This window comes from Haemaphysalis longicornis, unplaced genomic scaffold, assembly GCF_048455015.1.
Source record: "Haemaphysalis longicornis isolate Haplotype H1 unplaced genomic scaffold, Haemaphysalis longicornis Haplotype H1 scaffold_1, whole genome shotgun sequence".
Taxonomy (NCBI): domain Eukaryota; kingdom Metazoa; phylum Arthropoda; class Arachnida; order Ixodida; family Ixodidae; genus Haemaphysalis; species Haemaphysalis longicornis.
The window spans coordinates 285,395,878-285,415,180 of record NW_027526203.1 but is presented as its reverse complement, the minus strand read 5'-3'; the positions used below and the strand labels follow the sequence as shown (position 1 = coordinate 285,415,180).

Here is a 19,303-nt window from a genome sequence, read left to right as displayed (position 1 = left end):
TAAACGTTATGTTCTCTGCGCCAAACAAATTAAGTAGAATTCCGGTGTCCCACAAGGGTCCGTGTGGGGCTCATTGCTGTTTTTGGTGTATACGAATGATGTTCATGTTGTTAACCCTCCTGTAAAAATTAAATTGTTTGCCGATGATTGTATAATCTATGCCCCAGTGACGTGTACGAATGACCAAAATGTAATTAATGATTACCTCCAGGATTTTCAAACATGGTGCGATAAATGGGAAATGAAAATAAATTATTCTAAGACAACATATACGCATATAACTAATAAGAAAAACGTTCTTCCATTTACCTACAGCATTGGACCTAATTACTTACCTCAGTTGTGTGCATTTAAATACTTGGGAGTGACCTGAAATGGGAGTGACCTAAAATATTAAGAGTGACCTGAAATGGCGTGCACATGTTGAGAAAGTACGCTGTGCCTCTTACAGAAAACTGCGTTTCTTGCGTGCTAAATTACGGAATGCTACGAAAGACGTCAAGCTGCTTGCATATAAACATTTGTGCGTCCTGTTTTAGAATATGCTTGTGCTGCCTGGAGCCCCCCCCCCCCCCCCCCCCCCCCCCCGTCCTCTCAAAGGATTTAATAGGTAAACTGGAACTAATTCAGAGACTTTCCGCGCGATTTATATGTTCGAAGTATAAAAGAACGGATTCGGTTACCGAGAAGTGAAAAGCAAGAGGTTTGGAATGTCTGAAAACTAGAAGACAAAAGCAACGCTTAAAATTATTCTTCCAGATATTACAAGGTCAAATAAAAATAGATAGAACAATCTGCGTACACCTCCCGAATAAGCTCAGCAGCCGAATAAACCATGACGCGGCAGTTCGCCCTTTAATGCTCGCGCGGACGTATTTCGTAATTCGTTTTTTCCTGGTGTTATAGATACATAGAACAAATTGCCGCGACATACAGTAGAATGTTCTTACGCTAAGAAATTTCAATGGCTCTTGATGTTTACTTCGCACAGCAGTGAATGTGATGGTGTTTTTGTTCTATATTGCTAAAAGCGTCAATGTCTGCATTTGCTTTCCGTATCGTTTGCTTCCCACTCTGTAATGACCCTGAAGTAAGGGTTGACAGTACAAACAAACAAACAAACAAACAAACAAACAAACAAACAAACAGACAGACAGACAGACAGACAGACAGACAGACAGACAGACAGACAGACAGACAGACAGACAGACAGACAGACAGACAGACAGACAGACAGACAGACAAATAAATAAATAAATAAATAAATAAATAAATAAATAAATAAATAAATAAATAAATAAATAAATAAATAAATAAATAAATAAATAAAAACCCTAGTATGGGGTTATCTTGCCAAGGAAATGCTATTTTGTATGTTTCGAGTTTGTGCTGGTGAAGCTTGTGTGCGTCTTCCCTACACATTTTGTTGCGTCATTTATTTAGTGGCAGTATCCAAAACTACTGTTCTCGCGTTCTGCAATCAGGCGAAAGCAAAATCATTTTACCTAAGTTTTGATGTTTTGCAACGCAGGTAGACCCGAAGGCGGAAGAGGAAGTCTTCGTTTTGGGACTGTCGGACAAGTTCCCCGTCAGACGCCTGGTGAGTTCCCAGGCCATCAGCGTTCTGCGGAACACCACGTGCAACGACCGTCTCTTTTTGCCCAGGTCTTCTCTCCGACCGGACCCTTGAACCGGGACTACGATGACGTGCGCGCCTTTGTTGACGCCGCCTGCAAGGGTGTTAAGAGGTGCGTGACGATTTCTCGCATTCATGTTAAAGGAAGTGGCAGCGCTGTTTTGAACCCCGTAACGGGATCAAAGTTTGTAAGCCGTTCTCGCGTATGTTACGGTTTGTTTGCAACAACCCGGCATCTTTTCTGCCCGCTGTGGCAATATGCGTCCCGCTTTTTTTTCAGTATCGTTTCGGCCGAAACGAAAGTGATTTTGGCAGCTTGAATTGTGGACGGTTGCTTGGGAAATCTATACATAACACGCTAGACACGCTTTTTTCTGAGCGGATTCAAAATAAAGCTTTCTTAAGCAGGGCAAACGATTGACCCCACAGTTAAAATGGGCCTTTCGAGAAATCTTAACTGTTACAAAAATACATGAAAACTACGCATTTTTAAACTTTACCTTAACGGTGCAGTAGTGCTTCAAAAAGTCGAAGCTGTAATGCAAAATACAGCGCAGCTGTGGTGATTCTGCGACGACACTAGGATATGCTAGAGTCGCAGGCACGATCACTACCCTTGTCCCGTACTGTACAGGCGTCGTATTTGCATAAACCAAACGCGTGATGATGTCAGACGCGTTCACTTACCTTGTTCCGCGGCAGTTATTCCGGTGGTTTATCCATTCGACGCCGAGAACGGCGGCACCTTGTGGGTCCGCAACGAATATGTTAGCATGCATACGCGCGAAATGTGCCCAGATCCGCTTCTGGAAACGCCATCTTCAAAAGAGACGTCCGCGTGGTTTTGGCAACAGTTTCAATCGTCACGGTACCACAAGCGGTCACATACACAGGCCTGATATCATTGTAGATTGTCTAGGGGCCGCTTCGGAAAAGTCTTGGCTAATGCGCTGTAACCCTGAGAGCACTCACTTGATCGGCGGCGGCTGCTTTCCCTTTAACACCTTCCGGCGCATGCGATCGAAGCCGAATTCTGGCAACATTGCACTCCCAACTACTCGGGCGTGAATCGAGAAGCTTTTTACTTCTTGAACTTAATGGCAACTGTCATCACCGGGAGCCAATGCCGGTGACTCGGTATGTACCACCGTGCACTGGGATAGACAAGGCTCGCCCATGTGGCCTCACCTGATGCGCCACTAACAGCAGAGCATCTACCGCACAGTTTGTAGTTTCCAACGTTGCACAAAGTTTATTAGCTCCAACTGTATGGACTCGTATGACCTGTATGAAGGCTGTATGAAAGCTGTACGCAAGGTGGTGTCGCAGTACCTACTGCTCCTAATCGAAAGTAGTTCTTTAGCAAAGCAGTGCCGCGAGGAGGCTATTGATTGACGGAGAACGCGCGTTGCCGCAGAGCCACGGCTGCGGGCAGCTCCAGGCCCCTGGTGGTGCTTCCCAACAAGCACACTCCCTTCACCAGCTACCACGTGGCCACGGTCCTGGGCGCCCTGCACGGACTCTACGTGGTGAGTCGACGATCCGCTCCCGCCGGTTGTGCTTCCAGAGGCTCCCTCGCACGTGTGGCTTGGTTGAGAAAAGGTCCAAGGGCGTGGTCATGTGGAAGATCATTACTGGAGAACAGACTGCACAGCGAAGTGGCTTAGACTCGCAGACGTGTTCGCTGGTAGCGGCGATTCGTTAGGCTTGTTGTCTGTCGTTTTCATGCCGCGATTGATACGGCCAACAGAAAAATGGCCTTGCTTGCAAATCGCTTGGAGCAACTCAGCTCTGATACCGGTAGAGGCACAAATAGGAAGGAAGAGCTTCGCATCCAGGCGGGAACGTATCAAATCTGGTTATTCAGCGCCTAAAAATTCGTATCAAGCCGGCAGTCGAAGCGCATGTAAGCTGCTCTTTTTCAACGTCAGATAAACATACTCATCAGCATCAAAACATTCGGCACAGCGACATAAGTTGATCATTTTCTTTCCCGATATGCTTCTCATTGCGAGGCAGTCGACGCAGTGAATTCGCCTTGAATTGTATTTCCTGCATGAACAATTCCCCGGTGGTCTGGCGTCATCGCTGACACGATACGCAGCCCCTGGAGATCCGGGAGGACGTGCCCAGCCGGAAGCAGAAAGTCACTCGTCTCGGCTTTGCCAACTTCCCGATCCCGCTGCCGAGCCACGACAAGTCCTTCGATCGTGCGTTGGCCATAGAGCGGGGAAGGTAAGCACATGTATGTGCCGTTCCTCGCTGCGTGTTTTAAGCTGCGCATCACGGTTTACGGATGGGAGAAAAAACGGGGAGCGCGTCTCTTAATGTCATGGGCATTGTTGTAATATGGTACATTGGATTTTACCAAAATAAATGAGGGCGTTTTATGGCAGTGTCCGGAGCTATACAATCCGCATTATCCTATGGTGATCTCAAACACGCATGAACACGCAGAAATTTCATAAATCTTGAGTTCCAGACCACTATAGTACTACACATTGCTATTTATATATTAGCTTAAATCAAGCACTCCTTACAAATCGCGGGACTGACTCACTACGATGCACCTGAAAGACGAAGCGCTGCCTCCGAGGAAACAACTTTGACGAATGACAGGGCCTGGCGTACAATTTGACGCAAAAGTTTGCTCTGGGCTGTGGCATCACGCAATGCAAAGCATCACTTTTGTTTCCGCGTTGCGTATGATGTCATAGCGTGAGACGTTTTTCGAGTTGATTATATGAATTGTTAGTCTCGGTTATTGGGCCTGCTTCGCCACATTGATCGCAATCATTGGTTAAACATGTGCGGTTTGGCGAAGCAGACACAGGGGACTTTTTTAAGGCTCTACCGTTAAACAATCACTGGCAGTGTTTCATTGTGTAGAAGTTATGCGGACTTCCCACGACCCGCGCCACGCGTCAGCTTCTAAATGCAATGTGGCGACCATAAAATTTCCCGACAACACGAAAAAGACAGGACAGTCCACGTTTATTCAAACTATTTTTAACCTAAGTTCACACACACAAAAAAAATTTGCCCGGTAGACCGCCTGGAAATCAAGAGGGAGGGTCGATCGACCCTCCCTCTTGATTGTGCGTGCGTGCGTGCGTGCGTGCGTGCGCGTGTGTGTGTGTGTGTGTGTGTGTGCGTGCGTGCGTGCGTGCGTGCGTGCGTGCGTGCGTGCGTGTGTGTGTGTGTGTGTGTGTGTGTGTGTGTGTGTGTGTGTGTGTGTGTGTGTGTGTGTGAGAGAGAGAGAGAGAGAGATAGTGAGAGAGAGATAGTGAGAGTGAGTGAGTGTGCGTGAAAGAAATATAGTGAGACCCCCTTCACTCACCGCTAAGTAATATGCCACGCTATTGAACACGAATTCGCGGGTGCGATACCCGGCCGCACAGGCTGTTTTTTTCTTTCTTTTTGATGCAGGTAAAACCCAAGATTGCGCGTCAACCGTTTGCGATCGATACTGATGTTCCGATGCCATTGCGCAACCGGATTTTTATTTTGCCACCATGCATAGCTTTTTTGGTGCCATAATACTGGGATTCCGACTATACAGGGTGTTACGACGATAATTGGAACACTTTAAAAAGAATTCTTGAGCGAACCGGTGCTCGGTTGGCGCTCAAACTTCACACGAAGGTCGCATTTTGTTGTCTATTTTGTTTGACACCGGGAACAACGACGGTATTTACCTGTTTATTCTGAAAATAAATAAAAACGGTTTTCGCTAATGAGAAAATGGCGGCCGATTTGGACGTGCGAGTCAGTGCAAGCTTATCTTGGAACGACACCGCCGCCTGGGGTATGCAAAGCGAAACGGACGATGGGGATTCATGGTAGGAAGGAGCCACATTACCTATAGGTAGCAGACGAGCAGCAAATCTTTCATCCCTACTTTACGATGATCACAAATAGTTGCATAACAGCTGATACCAATCATAATAAAATATTCCCACAGTTCATTGTTGCCTTTAAACATTGGATTTGTTTCCTCATCTGCTTTCACATTTTCTCGTCGTCTGCTACCTCCTTTGGCCTCTTCCTATCGTGGGAGGAGCCAAATGAAGTAGGAGATGATCAGAAAACCTGCTTTAACATTTTCTGATCGTCTGCTACCCCATTTGGCTCCATCCTGCCGTGGAAGGAGCATGAATCCCCATCGTCCGTTTCGCTCTGCATACTACAGGTGGCGCCGTCGTTCCAAGATCAGCTTTCACTGCCTCCCACGTCGAAATCGGCCGCCATTTTCCCATAGGCAAAAATCGTTTTATTTATTTTCAGAATAAACAGGTAAGTACCGTCGTTGTGCCCGGTTTCAAACAAAATAGACCACAAAATGCGACCTTCGTGTGAAGTTTGAGTGCGAACCAAGCAGCGGTTCGCTCAGGAAAAAAATTAAAAAATTTAAAGTGTTTCAATTATCGTCGTAACGCCCTGTACATGCAACGCCACTAAACGAAAATGAGAACGGGCTGCGAAGCCGGATTGCATTGATTCGATCCTTGCAGAGAATTCGGAAGGCCAGACTAGAAACAACGAGAACTATTCAGATTTCACTGCGGCACGCAGTTCAGTTTTAGTTTTCAATTCACGTAGTGTTTGTGGATGCGATATCTATTTCCAAAAAAGTGCCAGTATTTTCAAAGTAGCACTGGTCACCTCCAACCAAAAAGACCACGGTATTTTGCGACTAATTTCATGGGACTCTGTTCCCGCAAAGCGCACGTGTAAGAATTAGTGATGTGCATAGGTGGACCGAGTAGCGCGTGGCATGCTCGCTTGCGTTATGTGCTGACACGTTGACACTGCGGCGCTCGTTCTCATCTCGTAGGATTGTGTGCCGCGACATTGGCGGCAGCGACCCGGAACGCATGGCACCACCCCGCGTGGTCGAGTACGTGGAGCACGTGTTCAAGGATTCGCCAGTCCAGGTGCGCGTCATCTCGGATAGGGAACAGATCCTCAAGGAGTACCCGCTGCTGGCAGCCGTCGACAGGGCTACGCGAGGTACATACAGCCCTCTTTGTGCTACTTCATAGATATTTCAGTGATTTCGAAGCGTGTGCTCACGGTCAATGCATAGAAACGCACACAAAACACAATAAGGTGGCTGCTAGACTTCTGTTTTAGATGCGACGCATCTCTTTCACTCGCCTTGTCCCTCCGGCGTCGTCCGGCGTAGTCCACATCCCTCCCCCATTCTCCTCGCCGCGCCAGCTGCGCGCTAGCGCCGCTCTCACCGCAGCGCCATTTGCGTGTTAGCGCTCGCCGGCGCTCGCTCCGTCGCCTTGCCAGCTGTGCGTGGGTGCGGGTTAGCGCGCAGCTTGCGCTCGGTTAACACATGCGCATGCGCTGCTATGCGCTGCTCTCTCTCTCGCTGCTCTCTGCATATAAACGGGGTAACTGCGCCGCTCCGCTCAGTCGTTCCGCCGCCGCTCCGCCGATGACATCCTCTGATGACCACCGATGATTTGAATGGAGACTAACAGGCCTGCTATCGCGATGGTCGGCACAACCGTAAAAAATTTACACCATCTTCCCGCGAGGGGAACCATGGGGTAGATGCGACGCATCGGGGGTGAACATGCTGCGTAAAATATGGACACACAACAACAATGGACACGCTAACATAACGGAAACGCAACGGAAACCCCCGATGCGTCTCATCTACCCCATGGTTCCCCTCGCGGGAAGATGGTGTAAATTTTTTTCGCCTGCGATTAAATACGGAAAGAAGAGTGAGCTCAAGGACGGTCAGAATGATATTTTAAACATCCAGCTTTGATGCCTTGCACCAGCTGTGCGTGCAAAAGCCAAAGAGACGGAAAGCTACTTTAATGTACATTTAATCGCTTTCTCGTTTGTGCCTGCCTTTATTGGCCTGACAGTTCTGTTTTTTTTTTTTTCCTGTCAGGCGTCCCACGACACCAGTGCAGGATGATCCACCTGACTTACGTTCCTGATGGGCCAATCAATAAGACCATTTTCTTGGTCGGAAAGGTAAGTGACAGCGGGTTTAGTATCGTATATATGCTATATTATGCGCGCCAAGGGAAAAAAAATCCTGGTTTTAGAATTCTTGGCTGCTGCAGCAGTTTTTACCGCATTTGGCATGTTCTGCGGACACGGCCGATCTCACACAGTGCGCGTACCTTCGATAATCACAGCCAGGGACAGAAGGCTTTGTGACGCAGTTTTACAAAAGAGTAGCCAAACTCTTGACATCCAACGAATAGACGGCTGGGTGAAATTTCTGATGGCCCTACAAGAGTGGCGCAGAACCGCAAGTACGAATATTCAATTATCTAGTCAAGTTAGCTTATGTCCTTGTAAACAGACTCTCCTGAGATGCGAGAAAATGTATAAGGCCAATTTCGAAGATCTGTCTGTGAAGACACAATGTGGGGACTAGTAGTGCGCTCCGACTTCGTTCCACGGACAACTTCAACCGCCACAACCACTGCGAATTTTATCACTGTGTTACACCCTACTGCGGGCAGTGTTTGTTCTTTCTTGCTTCCTTGAAGGTTGTTTGCCATTCGCGGGCAATATATTCTCAGCTGCACGTACAAAGGAGGAAGCGGGAGCCTGGCCTGACGACGAGCGCGTTTGTGTCGCAGGGCGTTACCTACGACACCGGCGGCGCCGACGTCAAGGCCGGCGGTCACATGGCCGGCATGCACCGGGACAAATGCGGAGCTGCGGCCGTGGCCGGCTTCTTCAAGGTGGGCACATTTGTTTTCCCTACCAGGCATTTCCGGCACGCTTACATGGCTCTTGAAAGGCACGACTGTGCCGAGGTTTTCGGGGACACAGACCGGATGGATTCGAGTATGAACGTTTTAATTTCATGTTTGTATTGTAAAATGAAAACTTGGGGGGGAAGGGGGAGGGGGGGGGGGAGGCGTGCTCTTGAAAGACAAACAAGGGCCTGTTTAACTCTTCTCCGTACAGTTCATGTACGATGTGTAAAACATACACGCCGTTTCCGAGGATCCATGCGTAAAACTCGAGCGCGAAGTGACACAGGTACGAAAGGAAAAGGGAAAAGGAAATGAAAAAGAAAAAGGACGTAAATTTCACTTACGGATGTTAACCAACTAGCTTGTCTCTCCATTTTGCTCAAGCTCCGAGGACACCTTTCGTAGCACGATAGTGCTATCCCTCGCGACAGCGTATGGTATACGCTTGTATACGTGATGTGGCCGAGTGGACGCTGCGTGTTCTTTGCCAGGTAATTTTCTGGGATTTGTACGGTTAACGTGAAAGCGAAGCACGGTGGCCGAAAGTACAAGCAAAATGAACGGCACGATGCTTTGCGAACTTTACTGACTGTCTTGCAGGTGCTGAGTGAACTCCGTCCCAAGGGCGTGAAGGTGTACGGTGCCATGGCTATGGTACGAAACAGCATTGGTTCAGGTACGTCGTCGACTGGGCCAAGTAACCGCACGAATTTAATGCTGTATCGAGGCAAACGCTCTTCGTTCGGTGCCCGGCAAACAGGGAGAATTTCGCGTTCTTCTATACTTCTGGCACTGCCAGCACCCGCTCATGCAACAACGAGCTTCCTGAACAGTATTCACATCACGTCGTGGACACGCGTGCACGCTTAGGGCGACGTTCTCCGCGCACGTCCTCTGCGGTACGTTTAGCGGATTCAGCTCGCGCACAGTGTTTCACGGCAGGACGAAGTAACGATGCCCCTGCTTTGACTGGTTTCCGAGCAGCCCGTGTTCATGAATACATTTCACTTCTTTTGTACTATCGCTTGGCGACGCGGCTGACATAAACAAATTTAACGGGCTCCGATGTCCTTTGCAGAATGCTACGTGTCTGACGAGATCATCACGTCACGGGCGGGTGTTCGCATACGAATCGGAAACACTGACGCTGAGGGACGTATGGCCATGGCCGACGTCCTAAGCGAGTACAAGGACAAGGTGAGTCCGGCATTTAGCCGCCCATAAAGAGGAACTTTTTTTTTTCTTTTTGTCTGCGGCCAAGTAATTATTTCGCTGGTGTTTTTCTCGTTGCAGGCTCTTCACGAAGTGGAACCACGCATATTCACTATCGCCACATTGACAGGACACGCCTGTGTGGCTGTTGGGGACGGTTATTCGGTAAGGATCAGCGTGTGCTTAATATGGCCTGATGTGCGAATCTGATTTCGTTATCTTATTTTTCAGATCATACTGGACAACGGCCCCGCCCGTTCGAACGCTGTGAGTTTGCTCATGGTAGCTGCCGGGGACGAAGTCGGAGATATGTTCGAGGTGTCGACCATCCGCCGCGAGGTCAGTCTTTATTTGCTTTAGGCAGCATCGTATGTGTGCTGCGCGCCGCATGCATCTAAGTCAAGGAGTGAGCGGGGTTCGGGTCGGGGGCTCACGGTATTTCAAGGAAATGACGACGACAGGGCATACGCTGAATTAGCAAGAACTACTCAGCGGTGTCGAAGACTCGCGCACGGTAGACGGGCTTCACGGCTTCGGTAACACAGAGTGAGTTTATTGCAGGAGAGGTAGAGGCAGTAAACGATGGAAAATTGCAACTGTCGCTTACAGCAGATACAAACGGATGCACTCACTCCGTCTCGGATATGTCATCGCATACCCGCAGGGACAAGGTGCCCCGGTGGCCAACTCTGACAAAATCTTCTAGCAAAGTTCGGACCACTACAAAAGGAGCGGAGCCGGTGCTTCTGTTCCTACGGTGCCGGAAGGAAATCAGTGGTAGTCTTTAATGATAGTCTGCCCTTTAGCGTACTCATTAGCCAGTCGCGTGGTACCACGGGGATGGCGCGCAAGGCACGGGCCGCAAGGGAGCTAGCACCGACGTGACGAAGCCGCTGGCCAAGATGGTCGCCCTGAAAACTGGGATAGGACCAACTACGTGTGAAAAGAGGGCATGTGGGCCGAGAAGGTCCTCGCAGGGTGGTGGAGCTTGTATGGGGCCCGTTCGATTGAGCCTGCACATTATGAACCAGTTCATAGAACAGTGCCGGTTCCGCCATTCTGGAAAAAAAAAAAAAAAAAAACTGCGCAACCAGACCTTCGCTTTTTCCGTCTGCTCCTGCACCTCCTCCACCATATGTGCAGGCGAAGCTGTGAACTCGTCTTGCACTCGCCGGCGAAACCAATGGCGCAGCTTAGGTGCCGCGACGTGCGCTGCGGAAATGAATGGCGAAGTACTGCGCCACGTGAGCTTGCTCTCGCGGTGCGGGCGAATCGAATGAACCCATGGCTTGTATCCGCGACATTGGGGACAGGCTTGCCAAACGTTCTAACTTTCCGTGCTTTCTGTTCGAAGGTATGTCGTGGTTACGCGTGGGCGTCCTGCTCCGTTGATTGAAACGACATTCTCTTTGGCTCTCTGTGATGTGTCCCTGCGCAGGACTACGCGTTCGTGCGGGGCCCGTCCGAGTACGAGGACCTGCTGCAGTGCAACAGCGAGCCGTCCTCCCGCACCCCACGAGGCCACCAGATGCCCGCCGCTTTCCTCGTCAGGGCCTCGGGCCTGGACAAGGTCAGAGCTCTTTCGGCTCGACGCCGCGCTACGCCTAGATCTCTAGCCGAACTCGCGACGAATTTATTTCGGGCTAGACGCTAGTTTAAACCCACAAGTGTACGTACTTCTGTACGGGGCGTATACGAAGTACAGAGTGCAGACACGTTGTGCCTTACATGATAGTCCTACCTGATGGCGGGTCACAAGTCGCTGGGAAACAATGGTGATGTTCGGCGCCTAATTATTACCCCTTACAAAAATGCTTCCTTACATTCTGTAGACGTTCTGTTGACATCCTACCAACTTCATTGCTATCCTACATACTCTTACATTCTATTGACAGTTGTCTGTAAAATGTCTGTTGAATATATGTTGACACTCGTCTGTTGACTGTTGTATATACAAAGTCTACTTAATTTACGTTGACATTTGTCTGTTGACAGTGGTATATAGAAAGTCTGTCTAATTTATGTTGACATTTGTCTATTGACGGGCTTCTGTAGGATGACCACTGAAAGTGTTTTGAGACGCTTTCTCGCAAGTTGAATTGAACGCAAACATCTGATTCCTTCGTCCCGGAGTCCGATTAGAATTAATTCTTGTTGGTTTTTTCTGAATACCTGGACAGGTTCACAATATTTGGGGACAAACTATTTACTTGACTTTAACCAAATTACGTTACTTCGTTTAAATCAGGTTTTGAACAAACACACGCCCACACGCGCGCGCACATACACGAATCTTTCTCTCTCCCTCTCTCTCTTCATGTATCTTCACACTTGTGCACTCCAAGAAACAAAAAAGTAGCAAAAGGGAGAAACTTCTCCTGTTCGTTAGAACGGTGGTTTGGGCTAGTTGGTGCATACTACTGAATTCGAAAACAGCGCAAAAAGACGGGACAAGCCGTCTTTTTGCGCTGTTTTCGAATTCACTGTTCGTACCTCGAGCCGCACAGTTTCTCCCGCGGAACAATCAGTTCGTCCCTCAGCCGCACGGGTTGGTCCTTCACGACTTGCTTGCTCTCACTCTTCACGCTGATAAACATGGCTTTTCAGCGGTTCCGAACAAGCGCCAGCCAGCGGCATCAACCACTCGCAACCGCTCGTCACTGTGTTTTGATTTACGCAAGCTAAGTGCTACATGGTTGAAAGGAACGAATTATTTGCGTAAATATTTCGCGACAGACTGCTGGACGCGCCTCTAACAACGACGATAATCGAAAATCGCCCGCTATGCTAACCTAATCCGGCCGGCGCAAATGCTTTGGCCGCTCTCTACCAACCGCCACCGGCGCCCCTCCCTCTTTGCGTACCTCCGGGAGAAACGCGACAATCACCGGAGGCAGCGAACACGCGGCGCGCGTGCCGGCGCCGGGCTTTCTTGCAACCCATTCCAGTTTTCCGTTTTGTTTGGTTAGAGCTTGCAACTATAAAGTAAACAAGAAGATATGTGCAATCGTTTACGTCCCAGTGTTTCCCAGTATTGTATTTTGGAAATAATAACGCGCAGTTTTGTAAAAATGCAATAAGAGGCACGCCTCACCGCGGCATCGGCATCCCGCGGGTGGCGGCTATATATACATGAAATGCACTGCTGTAAAATGTGCGATGACCATGTCGTGCTTCGTTGCGTTAGTGTTTCTTCTGCTGTTGTACGCTTCTGAGGTAGGGTTGTGTTGTTATGTTGCATTTCAGAAAGTGAGCGTGTACATGTATGCCTAAAAATGTGAACGCTTGAAATTCACCCTTGATAAATCTGAAACCCTTGAAGAAGCCGCTTAGCCTGACCTGTTGCTGTTTCCTTTTTTTTTTCATTTTTGCTGCCTATTACTACACGATCTTTTAGAGAGAAATAATGACGACCTTCAATTAAGCTGTATTTACAGCACGATCTACGAATGGTCGGATTTTCCCACTGCATCACATTTTGAATATCCTGTCAAAAACGCTTCGGTTAGCAACAGCGATTGAGTATAAAGTCTACAGAAAAGTTTCTGTAGAAAGTTTACAGAAACGTTTCAATTCAAACACGGTGGCCAATGGTTGACAAAAAGTTGGTAGGCTGTTGCTAGGAGGTCTACAGACAGTAAGTAGACAGTCTACTCAATGTTGGTAGCTTTTGTCGACTTTTGTCAACAAACATTGAATTCAATGGTGGTAAAAATTTTTATGAGGGACTGCGTTATTTAGCTGGTTTTATGAAACATTTACTGTCCGGTGCTTCCTTTTCTCCAGAGGCCTTTCCTGGTGCCAGAAACCGCATTAATTGAAACGTTTAAAAAATACTTTCCTTTTTTTTTTTCGCAAATTTACGCAAGGCTTGGAAAGGTTGAAAATTTACGCGCAAGCATAAAAATTAACGAATGCATATTACTGCTACCCTCATTAGATTTTATCATTCATGTTATATCGCTTACCGTCAAATGAACTTCGGGATAATGATGCGAATATGATAAGAACAGCAAGAAAATGGTTTGCATTTCTAACAAGTTCAGACATTCGATTATTTATTTATTTATTTATTTATTTATTTATTTATTTATTTATTTATTTATTTATTTATTTATTTATTTATTTATTTATTTATTTATTTATTTATTTATTTATTTATTTATTTATTTATTTATTTAATTAATTAAACACTCTGCAAGCCCATTGAAGGACCCAAGCAGGAAGGGCATCAGAAACACACTATAGGCTTAGCACAGTGACGGAAATAGATTTAACGCATATACAGAAATGCATAGAAGTCGCACTGGAATGCCATTCAAACATCCGATTGTTCAAGAAAGTGAAGAGTAGTTACAGTCGATTCAGTTAGTTTATTCCAGTCTGGAACTGTGCGCGGGAAAAAGAAATAATTAAAAATGTTAGTTGCGACACTGTACGTGGTCAGAGATTCAAGGTACATAGTGGGGCAACCAGTTCGTGGTTAAGCGAGTTCAACAGGTCGAAGTGAAAGTTTGTCATTTTCAAGCAGGAATATAAACTTTAACCTTTGCATATGATGGCGTGCTTGAAGCTGCAAATGTTTGATGCGTGTTTGTTCCAGCTAAGGTTATTTTTGTTAAAGTGATGCCGAGGAATTTATACTCGGAAACTTCAACTAAAGGCTGTGACGGTAGGTTGTATGGAAAGAACGTTCTTACATTTGTTAGTTATTTTCACGAAAACAGATTTTTCGGCATTTGGCTTCATTGCCCATTTCTCGCATCATGCCTGAACATAATGAAGGTTTGTATTCAGTATTTGCTGATCTTCGGGGCATGTTATTTGATTGTATAACGTACAGTCATCAGCAAACAATTTCATTTTTACGGGATACGTTTACAAGATCGTTTATATACTAACAATAAAAATAAAGAGGGGCTAATACTGTACACCTCAAACAAGGACCAAACGGAGAGACAAGGCACGTGGATGCGCTCACAAGACGAACACACATAGCGCGTTGTGTGCTCTCTCTCTCTCTCTCTCTCTCTCTCTCTCTCTCTCTCTCTCTCTCTCTCTCTCTCTCTCTCTCTCTGCGCGCGCGAGCCTACCTGTCGTTCTTGTTGAAGCTGCCATCGTTTTATTTTCAGTACGCTAGTGAGCAGTATAGGCTATTCTCATGTTACGGTGGCGATGAGTATGTCATGACGTGTACGAATGTACAGGTGCCATCAGAAGTAACTGGAGCACGGGAGCTGTGGCCGAACCGCACAAGAGAGCCGTGTAGCTGCACCCGGCGGTAAACGAAAGGAGCAGAACACGCATTCGCGCCTGCCGACGGTGACAGCCCCTCCATACTTCTCAACCGACTTTTTTAAACGCGGCTTTGAACATTATTCGCAACTACTGCGATGGCGCTGATAGCAGACCCACTCAAAAATATTAGGAAAGAAAAATTGTCACTTCAGATCCCCGCGATTGCGGCGCTTCTCAAGCAGCTCTCAAGCGCTGAGTGGGCGACGCTGCCAGATACCGCCTCTGCTATCAGCACCATCGCTGAGACTAGTATGCTGCGAATAATGCTCGAAGCCGCGTTTAAAAAAGTGGGTTGAGAAGTATGGAGGGGCTATCACCGACGACAGGCGCGCATGCGTGTTATGCTCCTTTCGTTTACCGCCGGTGCAGCTACACGGCGCTCCTGTGCGGTTCGGCCACAGCTCCCGTGCTCCAGTTACTTCTGACGGCACCTGTACGTACGGCGGACACATTTGCTTGGAGTCAGGCAAACACCATATTCACGACGATTAAACAAGTCCAAGTTGTAGTTTTTACTATCAAGGGGAACAAATTGATGCATGCTTGGCTGCAGCAAAAAATCAAATTCTGGCGTACGCACTCCACAAAATCATTCCACCACATATTCAATCCCGCTCCTCTGCTACCATCGCCGCGTTGGCCACGGTTAAGACGCTGCCCTAGTACGAACGAGGTCGGGCGCTGTATTCACCCCGTATGTACGAACTTTCAGTGTATGTGGCAAATTACACCCAGTAGTTTCAGTAGTTTAAGTCAACTCGCAGCCCATCCCACTCCAAATGCGATAGATAGTCTTTCATGGGCTACTAGACAGGAAAGTTTTAGTCCGTGTCACTAGTGTCACTCCACTGCTCCACTACTGGCTCTCACTACTGGGTTATTCACCAACTGGGAATTGGTGGGAAGTGGTTGGTGAGGGAGGGACACATGCGGGAGGAGAGGATGAAAAAAGGTAGTGGAAGATGTCAGGGATAAGTGGGAGGGGGAGGAGGGGGAATGGGTGAATGAAAAGGTGGAGCGGGATAGGAAGGGGAATGGGAGGAACGGGAAGATATGAGAGGAGGAGAGAGAGATGGTATGTGGAAAGGGAGGTATGGAAGAAAACTACAGCATGAGAGGGAAAGGAAGAGAGTGGAATAGAACGTGGGGAGAGAGTGCGTAGAGGAGAACGTAGATTGGGGGAGGGGAAACGGAGAGAAGACAGAGGGAAAGGTAATGCAAGGAGTGAGGAGGGAAGTGGATTTGGGTTCGAGGGAGAAGGGTATTGGAGGCTATTTGGGCATCGCACATTGACCCGATGTTTGCTGGTAAGGCGCTTTATTGTTTTCTTTGGAAGGTTTCAACAATTTCCATTCCCGCCCCCCCCCCCATCCGAAAAATGGCGAGCAACTTATTGTACGCTCCCCTTTACTGCCGGAATCATGCTGTGCTGTGTGCACACCCTCGAAAGCATGCTTGTAACTTTTGTTCTTGTTTCCCCACAGCACGGTCTGGATTCCGCGCAGCCGCTGTGCTACTCGCACATCGACATCGCCGCCAGCTCGGGTCCGTACCCCGGAGTGCCGACGGGTGCCCCGATCGCAGCCCTTACGCAGGCCTTCCTCCAGGAGGGAGGGCGCTAGCTGCGCGGGCACTGATTGCTGCGTGGCAGCTCTGCCTTCTTCCCGCCATTCTGTCGGACGGCTTTCTTCTTCTTACTTTTTCTGACTGCATGCAGGCCAGATGACGAGATGAGATTCTTCTGCAGGAAATGAAGTCCAAGATGTGTAGCTCTTTATCTAATTTAGGTCTTTAATGTATTCCCTTAAGACAAGGGCATGTAACGGTGCATTTCGACGAGAGGTCCATTGTTGCGTGCTGCTGCTTATTCTGTATTTTTATTTTTTATGCCTGGAAATATATTGTGTGTTACTCTTGCAATAAAAGCTTTAAAGGAAATCTTCAGAGTGAACATTGTGCCTCCAGAATGTAAGTTTGTTTTAGAGCCCTATACTCGTCATATGCGGCAACAAAAATGCTCTGCGCAGCTAATGACTGACGAACTAAAAATACAATTTCGGTAGATTGCTCTAAATCCGCAAAGCCCCAAGTGCATGGAATGCTTCATGTATAAATTTCGTTAGGTTGGCTGCATTGATTTGGGGAAAATTTAAGTCGTAGGGATGAGTGGTGGAAGCGAAATGAGAGGCGTAGATATATAGTTCGCGCAACTTTAATTTTGGTGCAATTCGAGTTTGGGATTTTCGGCATAAGTAGTGTGCACAACATGTTTCGGTGCAAGTCGGGTTAGGTGTTCCTGCAGATAGCACTGGCATATGGTAGCTGCAGTAACTAGTGTGTACGCCACGCAGCGAATGTGCATGGTACTTCCCTAGCAAACACATCTATGGTGCGGCCGTTCCGTGCTGCAGGAGCTGTGGGATTAGAAGGCTTGCGGCGGTAAGAAGCGCCTAGTGTGGAACCAGTGGCTAGATATGTCCTGTAGATTTACGCTAAAATCCTAGCTATAACCACGAGTACGTTGTACATCAATTCCTCTTCGAGGCGTCCCTTCAAGGCAAAGATGTGCATAAAGTGTTGATCATCAACGCTGGCTTGAAGATAGGCTTGTTTACTCTGTTGGTAGTGTACTGGCCCGCCGAGGGTTCAACACAACTCGGGGTTGTCAACGAAACGACAAGGTGCCCAATCAGCTATTGGTAGCCCAATGTGCCAAACTGGCTACTGATAGCCAAATCTGGCAGCGATCGTCCTTCGCGGCAAACCCCGACGCTGCTGACGCGTTCTGTTGGAAAATCACCACCGCGCCGACATCAACTCTATTGGAAATGACCGTGCTACCCTTAGGCATAAAGCCCCTCATGGACGAACCCATTCCCATGCAGGACTCGTTATTTTGCTGTCCTCTATCAAGGAGGCTCCTCTTACCACCTACCACCTAGTCTTCTCCTGCCCGCATCACCCAACCCCCCTTGACTCCCCCACCCTTGAGCAGTGGGAGTTCGCTCTGACCAGCTCGGCACCGGAGAAGCAACTCGCCCTGGTGAACCGAGCTCTGGAATCGGCGCGGGCTCGCGGACTCCCGGATATGGGAGGCTGACCACTTCCCCTTTCCTTTCTCCTCAAGCTCAAATAAATGTTTTTACCACCACCATCATCAAGGAGGCCACGTTCAGGGTACATCAGTTACGCAACCCTTTCGCGTCATGGGTGAAAACAAAAAGATGGGCATTCTAGGCATCTTCAATCGCTATTTGGAGGCTGTCCGTCTAGAGGCACGGTGGGAACACGCTTGCGTTGTGCCATTTTGAAACGAGGCAAAGTAGTCACTTCCCTCCGTGTTACCGACTTTCAGCCAGCCTTACCGTCCTCACATGCTCCTTATAGTTCCGTCCGTAAATTCATGGAGAAAATCCCGGGCCGTCGCCACTAACGTAAAACCTGGGGAGGGGGGAAGCATGCGCCTTGGCGTTTTTGCCAACGGAAATGAAACCATTGGGAGGTAGAGGTATACAATTTTTCTGTAAAAGTCTCTCGTCTTTGAAGCACGAAGCTCTCTAGCGCGAGGCGTAAACGAATATCCCGTGTTTTTTTTTTTTTAGTACGCGTTACGTTCAAGCGCGAGGCGTAAACGAGTTTCCGGTGTTTTAGTACCGTGACTAGATGAGACGACGATTGCGACGACGACAGGAGACGCCAACAGTCCCAGCCCCCAAGGGGCTTCGCCCCTAAAATGGTGCTCCATGACGCGTACCGGGACCTGACCGTTTGAAACTTGTACCTGCCACAAATGTCTGGCTTCCGCAAGGGGTGCAGAAGCATCGACAAATAGCATCAAGCCAGAACTCCGTGTAACATCACAATTTCTGTGTTTGTTGCCATGAAATCGTTCAAGTCTCGGGGGCCACATGTGTGCATAGATCTCTGATAACGTCTCTAGTGTGGGCGTACGTCACGGACAGCGGTGATCCCTTCGTAGGGATCCTCGTTTGATGTAATCCGCTGTTGCAAGTTGCAATTCCCCTCACGCGAGGTCTGCCCCCCCCCCTCCCCCCCCCCCCCATTTGGAATTTTTGAACGAAATAAGTAGTTTGCAGTTCAGGCTCCTATGCAGCACATTTATATAGCCCAAAATAGCGCACGTTCGCATTTTGTGTGCTACTTCAATATGTATGCTGAACGTGTCGCGCGCGGATAACCTTCACACAAATGGTCCTCTCACGATTAACGCCACATCTTGATGACATTAACGCTAACCCCCATAACATGTTCGGCTTTCGACGCCACTTCAGCACCAACGACATTCATCTCCAACTCCGCCAGCACCTACTATCGAGCCTACGCCTACGAGACACTTCCGCTATACTAGCCGTACACCTCACTAAGGCCTTTGAAAGTGTCAGCCATC

At 48.2% G+C, this 19,303-nt stretch overlaps 1 protein-coding gene across 3 annotated transcripts in view; it reads left to right on the top strand.

Moving 5' to 3' along the window:
- The window catches only part of LOC144147098 (putative aminopeptidase W07G4.4), a 74,182-nt gene extending 57,349 nt beyond the window's left edge, over window positions 1–16,833 (top strand). For all 3 annotated transcript variants that reach the window (XM_077679168.1, XM_077679176.1, XM_077679160.1), the window contains 13 exons: window positions 1,532–1,600; window positions 1,666–1,748; window positions 3,054–3,165; window positions 3,741–3,871; window positions 6,474–6,649; window positions 7,557–7,642; window positions 8,263–8,367; window positions 8,986–9,061; window positions 9,464–9,582; window positions 9,679–9,762; window positions 9,829–9,936; window positions 11,036–11,167; window positions 16,380–16,833. In XM_077679168.1, the coding sequence (XP_077535294.1) occupies window positions 1,532–1,600; window positions 1,666–1,748; window positions 3,054–3,165; window positions 3,741–3,871; window positions 6,474–6,649; window positions 7,557–7,642; window positions 8,263–8,367; window positions 8,986–9,061; window positions 9,464–9,582; window positions 9,679–9,762; window positions 9,829–9,936; window positions 11,036–11,167; window positions 16,380–16,517 (1,419 nt within the window). In that variant the 3' untranslated portion in view covers window positions 16,518–16,833. The remainder of the gene's footprint in view (window positions 1–1,531; window positions 1,601–1,665; window positions 1,749–3,053; window positions 3,166–3,740; window positions 3,872–6,473; window positions 6,650–7,556; window positions 7,643–8,262; window positions 8,368–8,985; window positions 9,062–9,463; window positions 9,583–9,678; window positions 9,763–9,828; window positions 9,937–11,035; window positions 11,168–16,379) is intronic.
- Window positions 16,834–19,303: the final 2,470 nt, after the last annotated feature.